General features: G+C 39.5%; 1 protein-coding gene across 3 annotated transcripts in view; it reads left to right on the top strand.

The window, feature by feature from the left end:
* Positions 1 to 12,952, top strand: part of kcnip4a (potassium voltage-gated channel interacting protein 4a) — a gene marked incomplete at its 5' end in the record, with an annotated part of 134,632 nt that overhangs the window by 33,985 nt on the left and 87,695 nt on the right. Inside the window, one exon of one of the 3 annotated variants that reach the window (XM_083937508.1) lies at positions 6,800 to 7,024. The exons of the other annotated variants lie outside the window; for them this stretch is intronic. Coding sequence (XP_083793634.1) covers positions 6,940 to 7,024 — 85 coding nt within the window. Of the gene's footprint in view, positions 1 to 6,799; positions 7,025 to 12,952 lie in introns of those variants that run through there. 3 annotated transcript variants of the gene reach the window in all.

The raw sequence follows: 12,952 nt of genomic DNA, 5'->3' as shown, positions 1-12,952 counted from the left end.
TCTCCTAATGACAGCATCTGTGTGCTTTATCGCTTCATAAAGGTTGCCATAGCAGCCGTTTGGCTTGATAGCTTTAGAGTGTCCTGTATCTCCTGAGGGCTCTTCACTTTGTTCCTTTTTGGTTGCACAATCCAGACCCAATGTTTACTTAGTCTAGAGAACCTTTACTTTTATATTTTGGCCCACTGACATTAAGAAACCCTGAAAAATTCTTTAGATAACTTATTTTTTACAACAATTCAGCTTTTTTTAGACTTTGGCAGCCATATCTTGCCTTTGAGCAAAGCCATAAAGTTCATGTGGGGAAAAGAGAACTGCATTGCACCCATCCACTGATTTTATTGGGTTCCCCCTGACAGAAAATGTGAGCCACTATAAATGTGAAATCCCACAGCTCACTTGCTCTTTCCTTTTAGAGGATTTAGAAAAAGCTGTCCTTAATGTTGATAAAGTATTACAGTCATTCCAGTTCAGGTGCTGAAAAACGTGTTTAATTTACGGTGCAGATGATCAAGTTTTTTACTGTCTCACAGATCACTGTGAAAGCACATTCTGTCCATTTTCTGAGATTTCTACTTATTTATTTATTATGTTCTTCTATGACTGGCTACCTCTCTCCTGTTAGAATGTCCCTGTTAACTGTCATTGTGCATTTTTGGCGATGACTCATCATATTACCCCCTTACCATCTTTGAGGCTCATGAAATGTGTATTCAGTAAGCAATTCTGGGCCGAGAGCCCAGACTTAACTCTTCTATCTGAAATGAATGCATCACCCTTAGTCTACAGTATATCTACAGTTTATAGTTGTTTATCCCCTTACTGTTGTTAGCTACTGCAAGTGCAATAGGAATGTTTATGAAGGCAGCCTCTGAGGATTTATTCCTACATAAAACAGTAAACAAAACTGATACTGCAGTTGTAGTCTCCTCCCAGCTTTTATGTACTCAGTAGAATGTCCAGTATTTTTCTATAAGGAAATGGAGGTGCTTGGTTGTTGGATCAATGCTCATTTGCACAATGGCTTTTGTGATCATGACAGGTTTGCATTTACTATGAATGCAAACTCAACTGTTTTTCCTCTAGATTGCAGGCACCTATATGATGAAGGTGGAAGTTTGCCATTTTAAGTATTAAAATTAGCACTGGAACTAATCAGTGTTTTGTTACTTAATCGACAGAAGGTTAAATGTCAACCAAATCGAAATGCCAAGCATGTTATAGAATTTATAGTATAGTTATTATTATTGTATTTTGACATTTCATTAACCAAACAATTAATTGATCAATCAATGTAGTAAACAGCAGGTAAAACAGTATTAAAAATCAGTTAAGTTTGTAGCTGCAGCATATTAAAGGGATAGTTTTGCTTTTTGAAGTGGGGTTGTATAAGGTGCTTATCCAAAGTCAGTGTTTCACATACAGTAGATAGCGGTCAGCACACTGCCAGTTTGGAGAAGCAGTACCGATTGCTTGTGTATTTGCCTTCTTTACCAAAACTCAAGCCAAGCTCATTGCTGGTATGAATACTGCAGATATTGCTCATCTGTGTGCATGCAGTGATATGTTTAGATACTGGAGGACGTTACACTCAGTGCTTGTCTAATGAGCCTGCAGATAATATGCCTGCAAGGTTTAACAAGGCAAGCTTGTGTAGTTGCGCTATTAATGAGTTTTCTTGTGTCATGCATTTGATGGAAATAACAGCTTTATTGTCTCCATTAATTTTTCATGTCTCAACCTCTCATGGAGCAAGTAACAGAAGTGTTGTCTGATAGAAAACAAATAAATATTAAACAGAAAGTAGAATCAATATACCTGAAATAAACATTTGAATGCCTTTTATCCACTCTATACCTGCACAAGCTATTAGCATGCCTAGTCATTTAGGTGCAAAACCTTTCATTGGGCACAATAAAACATTAATAGTTCAATCATTTATAAGTATCCTTTGATACATATCGTATGAAACTGATGTGTATGAGCAAGGTTTGTGGATGACTGTGTCCTGCTCCATTCCAACAACTTTCAGAACCTTTTTCTAGATGTTATCAAGCAGGGTAAGGTAAGTAGGTGGAGCACTTATCCAGCACAGTGAAGCACACTCCACAGCAGACGGGTACTTTACAGATTGTGGCTAAGCTCTTGATGTTCGATTTAGTGCCCACTTTACCCAAAGCTCCCAGTTTCTGGCCTACCGATGGAGATGTTTCATAAATTTTCATTTCAGTCTCTCCAGATGTGCTCTGTGTCACTGTAGCGCTAACATCTATGTAAATTTCTGATTTACGTCTTGTAGTTTGTTTATTTATGGAAGACAATTTGCTGCTGTTTAACATGCATAAATATTGCAGAGTAAATCTATGATAGTAAATTCTTCCCCCATGTTTTATTACGAGCTCCTTTCAACAGTTTTATAGCCGATCAAGCTGCTTTCACCCTGGAGGAGGGGAAAAGCTCTTGGTGGTGATGGTGGTGCTCACCCCCGGGCGCCTGCAGTTACTGTTTTCTAGATGGATCAATATATCTGTCAACTTCTCCTTGATTGAAGCCTATTTCACGTCTCTCCTTACTGCAGGGTGCAACATAAAAAAGCTTATGTTCCATCAACGTCTGGAAAGAAAGAAAAGTTTCTTTGGCACTTATATTTTATATGACGGGGTAGGCTTCAAAGATGTTGTCAGGCCAACTCGATATTGTTACCATCAACAATAGGTGCACTACTTTGTTTTTAGTTTCCTTTCTGCAGGAAAGGAGGGGATATCGGTCCACACCTCACCACGTTGACTCTTCTGGTAGGTTCAAGGAGTGTCGCGCAAAATCATTCTGCATTAAGGCTACAATAACTTCAATCAATCCGTCTTATTTGTCACATACAATTGTACAAGGTACAGTTCCAATGAATCCGTATACCATCAGTTCCTTCAGATTTGTGCATTGTTCATCATAATCGAGAATATGGCTGTCAAATTGGCACATAGAAAAAGAGGGACCTGGTTGAATTGTGTTGTAAGGCACTCCAGGATCCAGCCAAGTCTCTGCGAAAAGACACCACAGCTCCCAACCTCATGCTGGAAACGATGTGGGCACAGAGGCTGTCCAGCTCACCATCCAGCAGCCATCAGAATGCCCGGCAGAGAAGATCCATGAATCACAGCTGGTGTTTAATTCCTCCATGCTTGCCTTGGAGCCCACTCTGATGTAGAGATGGAGATGGTTTTGCTTGTTTACATAGTTGGGATCATAGGTGGTGCCCATCTCCTTCACCTTTTCTTCAATGTATACTCTGTTGTTTACATTCAGGTAAGCAGAGTTGGCAGTAGACTGACAAGCTGATTTCCTTATCCTGATGAGTGATCCGTTGCCCCTTGCCATCACAGACCAATGTCAACCACAAAATGTATTAATACTGTAAGTAACTATGTGAAGTAGATTCATAGAGTCATAAATGCTGGGGTTGGAAAATTGTGTCTTCACACAAACCTTCTGATAGTAAAAACCCACCTATCCCTCAAGATTTTAACATTTCTGTTTGTGTTGACCCCAGCCTCCATATCACCTTTTGTTAGGCCTTGACCGTACTCATTAAGGTAAACAGGATTCATGTTGAGAGACTTTCCTGACTGTATATGGACTTGGAATGTGATGATTTGTTCCACATATCACACTCAACAGGGGGGTGGGGAGGCCTTGAGAGTGTAGGCTTGTAGGAAAAAATATGACTTGTTGTCAAATGCTGTGTTTGCCAGCAGCAAAGTTAACCTGAAAGATGTTATTTTGGTCAGTGTTTGTTTGCCAATCACTCATGTGAGCAGCAGACCATCTGTTCACCTCAGAAAAAATGAAGTGGAAAACCTAATTGAACTCAGTTTGTCATGGACAGTTGTTTACCTGAAAATACTTCAGTGTAGCTGCCCCAATGCAGCTGCATGGAAATCAGGGACAAGTTTGTTTGTTTGTTTGTTATTTCATTGCAAATGGATAGAAATGGAAAATGAATGGTAATGTGCATGATGTAACAGGAATTGCAAAATATGGACCAAATGCAAGTCTACACTTAGAATAGAGTCAGCTTTTTAAGCCCCTCCCCTTAAATGCAAGTGACTAATCATAGCTTAGCAACCATAACTAGACCCAATATATCAGTGTAGTCAGAACAAAATCATACATTTCCCCTTATCACACCGTACTGTACAGTATGTAAGACAAAGGCTAGCTGTAACCTGCAGTACAAAATAATGCTGCTCTTTTTTTTCTCCAATGCATCATCAATTGGTGCTGATGCTAACTTTTTGGCTGGAACATTTCCAAAGGAGCCAGCTGGACACAGAGTTTTCAACGGGTTCATCCCTATGTTCCCTGGTTGCATAAGCCTATACCTTCGCTGATATAATTCAGCATTTTGTTAGGGTTATGGGTTACAGTTAGAGTCTCGGCTAGGGGATAGTGTTAGGTACATAGGGGAACATAGGACCTTTTATGAAAACAAAAAAACATGAAGTTAAGCTAAAGCTAGCTAACTAAGATAAATACGCACTAGTGACAGTTTTTATTTCAGCTAGATGAATCAATGGTCGGTGGCTAGAACTGAGAAGACTGCTTTTGTAAATGATCAATTAAAAAAAGCAACTCTTCTTTAGCAAACAAGAAGAGCAATACAAGTCATTTTGCCTCATGCAGCAACATTCTCTTAAAGTTCTCTTAAACTTTCTCTCAATTTTCTCTTAAGAGGAAAAATAAGAGAATTCTTCTCTTACCACCCAAATCTGCTCTTACCCTGGTGTGCTGAATGGTGAATCCCACTTCATCGTAATTGCTTCTCAGTATATGGTAACACCCCCTAAGCAGTAAAAAAAGGGCAGGTGTTGTGCTGTGTGCAAGAATTGGTGAGATTCCATAAAAAATGCTGTAAGAAGAAGAACTTCAGCAGGAGTGACATCAACATGTTAAGTAAAGTTATCCTCCAGTGTCAGTACTGGCATTGCAGGGAAACCAAAAACCTATATTACTAAAACATTACAATCTAAAATATGATAATATATAATAATCTAAACGTGATTATATCACATATTTAGAATATATTTTTATGTTTCTCAAATGTAGAACAAGTTTCAAATTGTCAAGTGCACAACAATAAAGAGGCAGTCATTGGCATGAAAAATCTGTGATCTTGGGCTCACTCCAACAATGCTCATTTAATATTTATTAAAAAAGAAAATGACACAAGGCAAAGTAAAATAAGAATCTAAGACACAATAATACAGTTGAATTATAGGACTAAATATAGACAGAATACAACATAAACAAAGTAATATATACATTTGTGTACAAAGTGCAACAAGAACAAATCCTGCATACAAACAAACAGCCATTTGTTTGTATATCACCACGCCCCACAGGTACCTTGTAAAATATTCACCTAAGTGCTACAGTACTATTTCTCTCTGCTGCTCTGACCCAGTCAGAAGTTTCACACAATAGTTTAAATCCCTGAAATCCTTATTTTTTTTATTCCTGTCTGGACTGGCATAGCGACAAGGACTCCGGGGTCAGAGTCTGCAAAGGCTACACAGAGCAGGATTCACCAAAATAGAACTGCCTTTCTGTTAACTGACCTGTGGAATGTCCACTCTGTTTCACAGCTAAAATATATCCTGTTGATACCTGTGTCAGCCAGATGGACATGTAATAATGAGTAAATGAAAACAAATCAGTGCTTTCTTAAGCAGATTCACTGCAGTAATACGAGTGGAGCCAGTTAAAGGTTTGAGTTGATGACAGGCGTTTCAGGTGGGAGAGCTTGGCATTGATAGATTAGTGCAATTGAGGTACAGTGTGGGCTAATTAGTGGCGAAGATGATGCACTTGGCTAGTCCTAATGTCATCATAGTTGGGCGTAGCTTGTCACTCAATATTAGTACTGACCTTCACGTTTGGTGATAGGAAATCACATAAACCTGAGCTCCACAGCTTTTTTCTCTACCATTCTTCTTTCTGTAGATGTTTTATTTCTACAGTGTATTTGTCACCCCCTTAACCACTTCCCTCTCAAGAGCCTATGATGTACCATTAACGCCGTCCATTACTGTCACTATTGTTTTAACCTTCAATTAAACATGATGCGTCAGGCCCGTAATGTACTGTCATTGCTGATTCATTGGTGGACACTTTCCCCTTAATTCTCCTTTATTTCTCTCCTCCTCCTGGTATGCTTTCTATCTCTCCTCTTCTTCTCCTCCTCCTCCTCCTCCTCCTTCTCCTCCTGTCGGCCAATCAGGCCACACCTCCATGGCAACCGTCAGTGAGTGTAAAACATCCACAGATGGTGCTGAGTAGAGCGAGCAGCAGGCACACTACGAGATCAAGTGTGGGAGTGTGTGTTTGTTTGTGTGTCTGAGAGACAGATACAGTGAGACTCATTAGATAACCTCTGTATTGTGAAGCCAACAGAGTATTCTCTAGTAACACAGAAGAAGAGTAGGAGCTGGTTTGCTCAGAGGAGTTGCAGGGAAAGTCTGAAGAGAAGGAGTGTTGGAGGAAGAAAAAAAGAGACTGAGACCCCTTCCCCAGAGATCAGGAGGTAAACCGCTGGTAAGCAAATATTAATGACCTGACAAGAAAAACCAGCACACATCAGGCGGCCTTACCCTGGAGCCGCGCAAAAGAGGAGCCTGGACGCAGCCACACACATGCAAGAAGAGCACCCCCCTCATTGCTCTTCACTCACTCATGATCATCACTCCTGCCACACGCAGACACAAGGGCCTTGCTGAGACAACTACAGGAGTGGAGGAGGCAAGAGGACACTTACCCTTTCACAGGTCTTTGTCAAAGTAAAAGGCTGCCTTGGATTGTTTTTTTTTTGTTTTTTTTACCCTGAAGTCAGAGTTCTCCTTTGGCTCTGACCTTTCCAAGCCCCCTTCCCTCCCAGGAGCAAAGATGAGCTGCAGGAAAAGGTGCAAGCGGGAGATCTTCAAATTTGCTCAGTACCTGTTCAGACTTGTCACGGGCACACTCAACACCGGTAAGAATCCCGGTGAACTGGCGAGAGGTGGATTTCTCCCTCCAGAGTTTCCGTTTGCGGTGATTCTCTTAAATCTGGAGAGATTGTGGTGTTATACTCTTAGCACTTTCGTCAAACTTCTTCAGTTGATTCACGTTATGATAAGATTAGCTCATTACAAAGTTAACATTTGAGACATGGTGCTGTGTTTGGACACTTTCATACCATCACTGCCTCATAATATTTATGTTGTGTGTACATGTATGCCTGCAAACTCTGCCTGAGTATTGTGAGGATTTCCAGAGTGGGCTTGAATTTATTACCTACTCCGTATTATAATTTGTGTAAGTGTGCATGTATGTGTAAGTGTGTGAGGACACAAGGAGAGATTATAACTTGAGGCAAAGATTAAATCATTAAAATGAAAAAGTATCTATATTTGGCTGTTAAAAGCTAATTTCTAATATGTTTAAGCATTTCATCAACTCACCCCATCTTGCAGTCATCATGCTTCTTAAACCTTGATAACTTTGACCACTGTGGATTTCAGATTTTATTAAAAGTATATTGTAAAAATCAGGATTAATGTGAGTCAGTATCCTAAAGCAGAATCTTTCTGAAATCATCCCCAGAAGCACACAGCATTATTCATCACTATTTTTCCACCTGTATCATGCTGCAAAGTGTAATAGATTTTGGTTTCCCTTTTGTTCCGCACGCACGCACACACGCACACACCAAGACCTTTTCTAATAAGACTGATAGAATCAATGGTATTAACAAGATTAAATCTTGGATTATAGTGGATTACCAGCAGATTACTCCATGAGGAGTTCAACACAGGATAAAGGTTGGCAACAGTGGTATACACTTATATCTGGCATATTACTGCTATATATCAAACTGCTGCAAAGTATTATCTACATTTTTCATTGAGACTGTGTTGCAATTGCTTATCCTTGGACCTTAAAGTGACTGTGCCTTTGTACTAGTGATCTCTACAGATGATGAGACTACACCAGTAGCAAACATTGACACCTTGCAATCCATGGCTGTTGTTTCGTTCTTACATTAACTGAGCTTCACTGTGGAGTAAGCTGTTGATTATCACGCTGCATGGGTGAGATGGTGTCAAGCCCCAGAGAGGTGCTACATGAACATGCTAATGAATTCCAACATGCTTCTGAACATGAGATTTACACTTAAAGCAGCGCCATCCTTATTGCTGTATGTATTGAAAAACACATTCATTTAAACAAGGGGGACTACTCGTATGTAGAATAGAACATTTCCATACAGCCATGGCCTACTTTCTACCTTCTCCTTGACCTTAGAGACAGAGAGAACAAGTGGGGAGAGAATGGGAGGCAGCTTTAAGAGTCTCCATGTCTATGGGCTCCCCCATTAACGGTGTCAATGGCTCCGGCTTTCCGATCATACCAATAAATATAGGCACTTGGGAAATACCAAGCATGGAGAAATCCATCTACTGTATCAGCCCAAAGGAGCATGCTGTCCGTTTCCATAGCTACCAGTAGGTCATGTGGGTCGCATTGCAATTCCCACAAGGTGATAACATGATTAGTCCATATTGGGTAGTAATTTTCTTTCGTGGCATTGCCCTATACTGCGCCATAGGATAGATTGGCTGTGCAAAGCTGTGGTCTTTAAAGTCAGTGTTGGAAGTTATTAATTATTGATGATGTTAAATACATGGCTTGTAATAATTCCATGTGGACAAGCTCAATTACTGTACCTGTGCTGAGTTAGAGAAACATTCATTTTTATTGATCACGCTGTCTGAAGAATTTTAGTTTGGCTGCTATTTTAAGAACCTCAGGAAAACAAAAAACACTTCAACTGGCTGTACTGGTCTTATTTTCCACACTTGGACGCCGTTGGTCAGACCAGTCTATCAGCTGTCAGCATTACAAACAAACAATGATGTTGGTGTATAAAACCTGTTTGGCACAGATCATGCACAACTTCCACCTTTGTGACCAAAAAACAGAGAGACATTATTAGACAAGTAGATCCATTTCTCTATAAACACACAGTATTAACTCATCTTACACTTAGCTGGTGCTGCAGATTGATATAAATGGAATTCGACCACAGCAAAGCTGCCTCTCCTATATTTGGGTGACCAGGGCAATATAATGATATATTGAGTCAGTTAGCCGACCATGGGATTTTAATTGAGATGTGCATTGTCGTGGAACAGCTTCAGTCATTGCCTCATTGATCACTTACCAAGGCCAGCAAAAACACATAATGTAAGGTAGAGGGTAGTGTGCGTGATGTAACAGAACAGACCTGGTCACATTGAGCTGTAAATAACATCTATAATCAAATGAAGGATTTTACTTACACAAGCTTTTTCTCAATATAGTAACAACATACATGTAGAAGGTCTAATTTTGACCACATTATCCTTGTATACAAAGCAATATTTCTAACTGATGTGGGATTATAATTCAAAGAAAATTTATTTCATATATTTAGTGAGCACAGAAAATATTGCAACTGACAACACCAGTAAAAGTAACAGATACAGCATAGGACAGTAGGCCACCATTTGTATTCATGCCATCAGTTGTGCTCAGTAGGCCTTGAATTTTCCAGCTGTAGGGGAAAAAAAAGAGAGGAAACAAATCACACATACACACTCTTCCAGGTTATAAACCTAAACAGCAGTGTCAGCATATGTGCAATAAATTGGAAAAGCAGGAAGTTGCGTGTTGCTCCACCAAGGGAAATCTTCATCTATTCCAACATTTCCAACAGCCTCTGTGACATAGAAGCAGGGAGAGCTACTAGTCCACCAGAGTAACCCTCAGGATCATATAGGTGTCATAAATCTGGGTGCTTTATGCTTCATGCTTCTAAGTGACACGTTTTCAATATCTATTCTTTATGTAGTCAATAGTGTTGGTTGTGCAGGGAGATGGCTTTAAACATGTCTTTTTCACCTCTATGCAACTTGATTGCATTGTTGTACACACTGAATCTTGTCTGGGTTCAGATCTTTGAGCGGCAAACTTGAGTTGACTGATTTGTCTGGCATCCTAACATAAAACAGTTGTTTCCCGATTGAAAAAGCAATTGATCCAATGATTGCCCTTGTGATTGATCAAAGCTGGTTGACAAAGTGTCCACGGGGAAACCAGTATATTGGCATGGCTACGCATCAGTGTCAGCTTAAAATTATGTTGGGTCCAGACAGGTACATTGGCCTCAGATGATTGGTTAAGAAAACTGAAGCCCCCTCCCCACAGAAACTTCTTAGAGCGGAGGCAATGAAGATTGTGAAACGAGTTGACAATTCTGTCCGATATCAGGCACCACAACAACATTCCATTTGCTCTGGATCAGAGCAACACTTTTTGGAGTCTTTCACAACACATTCACTGATTTTTTTCTTTCCTTGGTGTCAGACATCCCAGCTTCTGTAATGCAACATCCTTTTTAGGACAGACACCATAGCACATTCCATCTCCACCTCAGCACTCACTTTTTATAACAAGATAAACTGCTAAAAGTTTGCTTGGCATGACATTTCTTTGTGCTCTCAATGGTTTGATGAACCTCTGAGCATTTTAACCTGCTCATACTGATTTCAAGTTTGATTCATCTTGTCATTGTAGTAGTATTTTTCTCAGTGATAATGAATATTTCTGTGGCCGTGTTCTTTGTGATGGAACAATGTGGAACGACTGTAATGTCTCTGATTTTTCAAATTATTATACTATATTGGGTGCGCATAGATGAAGTAAATGCATTTCTTCCTTTCCTCTGAAGATATTTAATTTTTTTTGCTAAATCAACTGAATGGATATTTTAATGGTTTTTCAACAATGCAAATAATGTCAGTTTACCACCATTCTTTTCTAAGGATTTTGTATATTCCAGTTCAGTTACAATATCTGTAAAATCCATCCCTTTGACTGACAGCTTAAAAGGCATTTTCTTGGTCAGAACTGCAGTGGTAACAGGGCAAGAGCAAAGCCTACATTCTCTCTCTTAGGATACTTGCCAGCTTTTCTTAAGCACTCAAAGGTCATCCTAGCTGTGTTTAGCCTGGGCTCTACTTCCAAATCAGTCGTGACTTTTGCCGTCAACGGTACCGTCTCCACCTCCTACAGTTGACGCGTAACGTCACCCAGCAGCGCTGAAGACAGAAGCTACAGCTCGTCTCTCTGAGAGCATGGTTGCTAGTTCATCCCCTTAACATCACAGCTGTCTGAACACAACCACTGCTGCTGCCAGAGGACCTTTGCTATCAGTTTTTAGTAGAAAATGAACAAAGCAAAAGTGCTGTTTGAAAATATTTAGCATACGAGGCTTATGACCAGGGTAAAGCTAAGGATGTAAACAAAGTTGCAGAAGACTCTTAAAGACCGATTCCCTCAGTCTTTAAGATGGATTTAGAGAGTCAGTAAAGTTCCCGTTCCGACAACATTGAAGTATTAAACAATTACGTCTTTTAAGTTATTACTAAGCTGGCAACTAGCGGCTAATAATAAATAGTTATGCTAACGTTGGAGCTAAGTAGATAACTTCATCAGTCCTGATGACACAATTGTGTCTGAAAAGTCAACCAGCAATGAGACAGAAACAGTGGCAGCCTGCCATACAACTCTATTTACTCCGCAATGATAATATGGTCTCCAAAAACACAGAACAGGGGTTAAAACTAAGTTTTTTACCACCGTCCCGGAAATGTCCCAAAAAACATTTTAAATCATCCTGAATCAGTTGTAAATTGATACTTACTGATAATATAATAAAAACACAATACATTATGTTTGATAAAAGGATAGACTAAAGACTAGATTAGTTTAGCATGTACCTTTTTTGTATCAATTTTCATTGTTCTTATCGTTTGTTTGTTTAATGCAACAAAAGGAGTTGCACTATTTCGGTTCATACAATACAATGACAATAAAGGCTATTCTATTCAAGATGACAACCAATACCTTCCATCACAGAACTGTGTTCCTCCTGCCACTACTCCACCATTTAGTGACTGCATTTTGTAAGTTGTATTCATCAGCAAGTTAAAGTATCCGGTGTTTTATAAACCGAAATAACGATATTACACATATATTTAGAGCTGGCTATCTCTAAAGCTAACAGACTGCCATTAAAAGCATTAGGCAATAGCCCTGCTAACGTGAACTTTGACAGTCTACCTGTTTTATTGATGGTGGATTACTTGTGGATAATTTGCTTTGCAATGACTGCTTACATTGCTAATATGCTTACCAGTTACTACTACAGTTTAGACAATAAGATGAAAGTGATGGAATATCTTAACTTATTTATAACAGAGGTTGCGATAACATATCTGAATGTGTGGGAGGTTAAAGTATCAATCGATATCTGACGTAGTTATTTAAAATCCCAGTTTCCTAGCTTCCTTCGTTATCGTTGAAGAGAATGTCGGTGGTGATTCTGTAGTTAATGTTACTGGCTCATGGTCTATGGTGACAGTTGAGTATCCTCGTTTCAGTTCAAGCGGCAAGCAGTGCAAGAGCAGCGCTTGCGTCTCACTGAACAGTACAAACACGAGCGCGCAAGCCAAGTGAACAAAACTCAGTCCTTTTTCCATTTATTCTACTGACCACAAACCCGCTCTGGTTTGCATAAAGTTTTGAAAACTTAAAAAATGTATTACCTCCCCGAGAAGACAGGACGTCTTTAAGTTTAATCCCTGACACAGAAGATGTATATATATATATATAAAAAGTATGTGTTTTTGTTTTTAAAGTTTTGTTATTGATGTTGTTTGCATTGCTCTAATCTTTATTAGTAATTTTCTCCCTGTTGTATTGAAAATGGTACTGAGTATTGTCCTGGATATCGATATGGACTTTGAAATTCTAGTATCGTGACAACCTTATGTAGGAGCAGTGGCTTGAGGTCTTTCTGAGACAATGTCGGAAA

This window comes from Echiichthys vipera (assembly GCF_963691815.1).
Source record: "Echiichthys vipera genome assembly, chromosome: 22".
In the NCBI taxonomy this organism is placed as follows: Eukaryota; Metazoa; Chordata; class Actinopteri; order Perciformes; family Trachinidae; genus Echiichthys; species Echiichthys vipera.
This window is presented reverse-complemented; position numbering and strand designations above follow the sequence as displayed.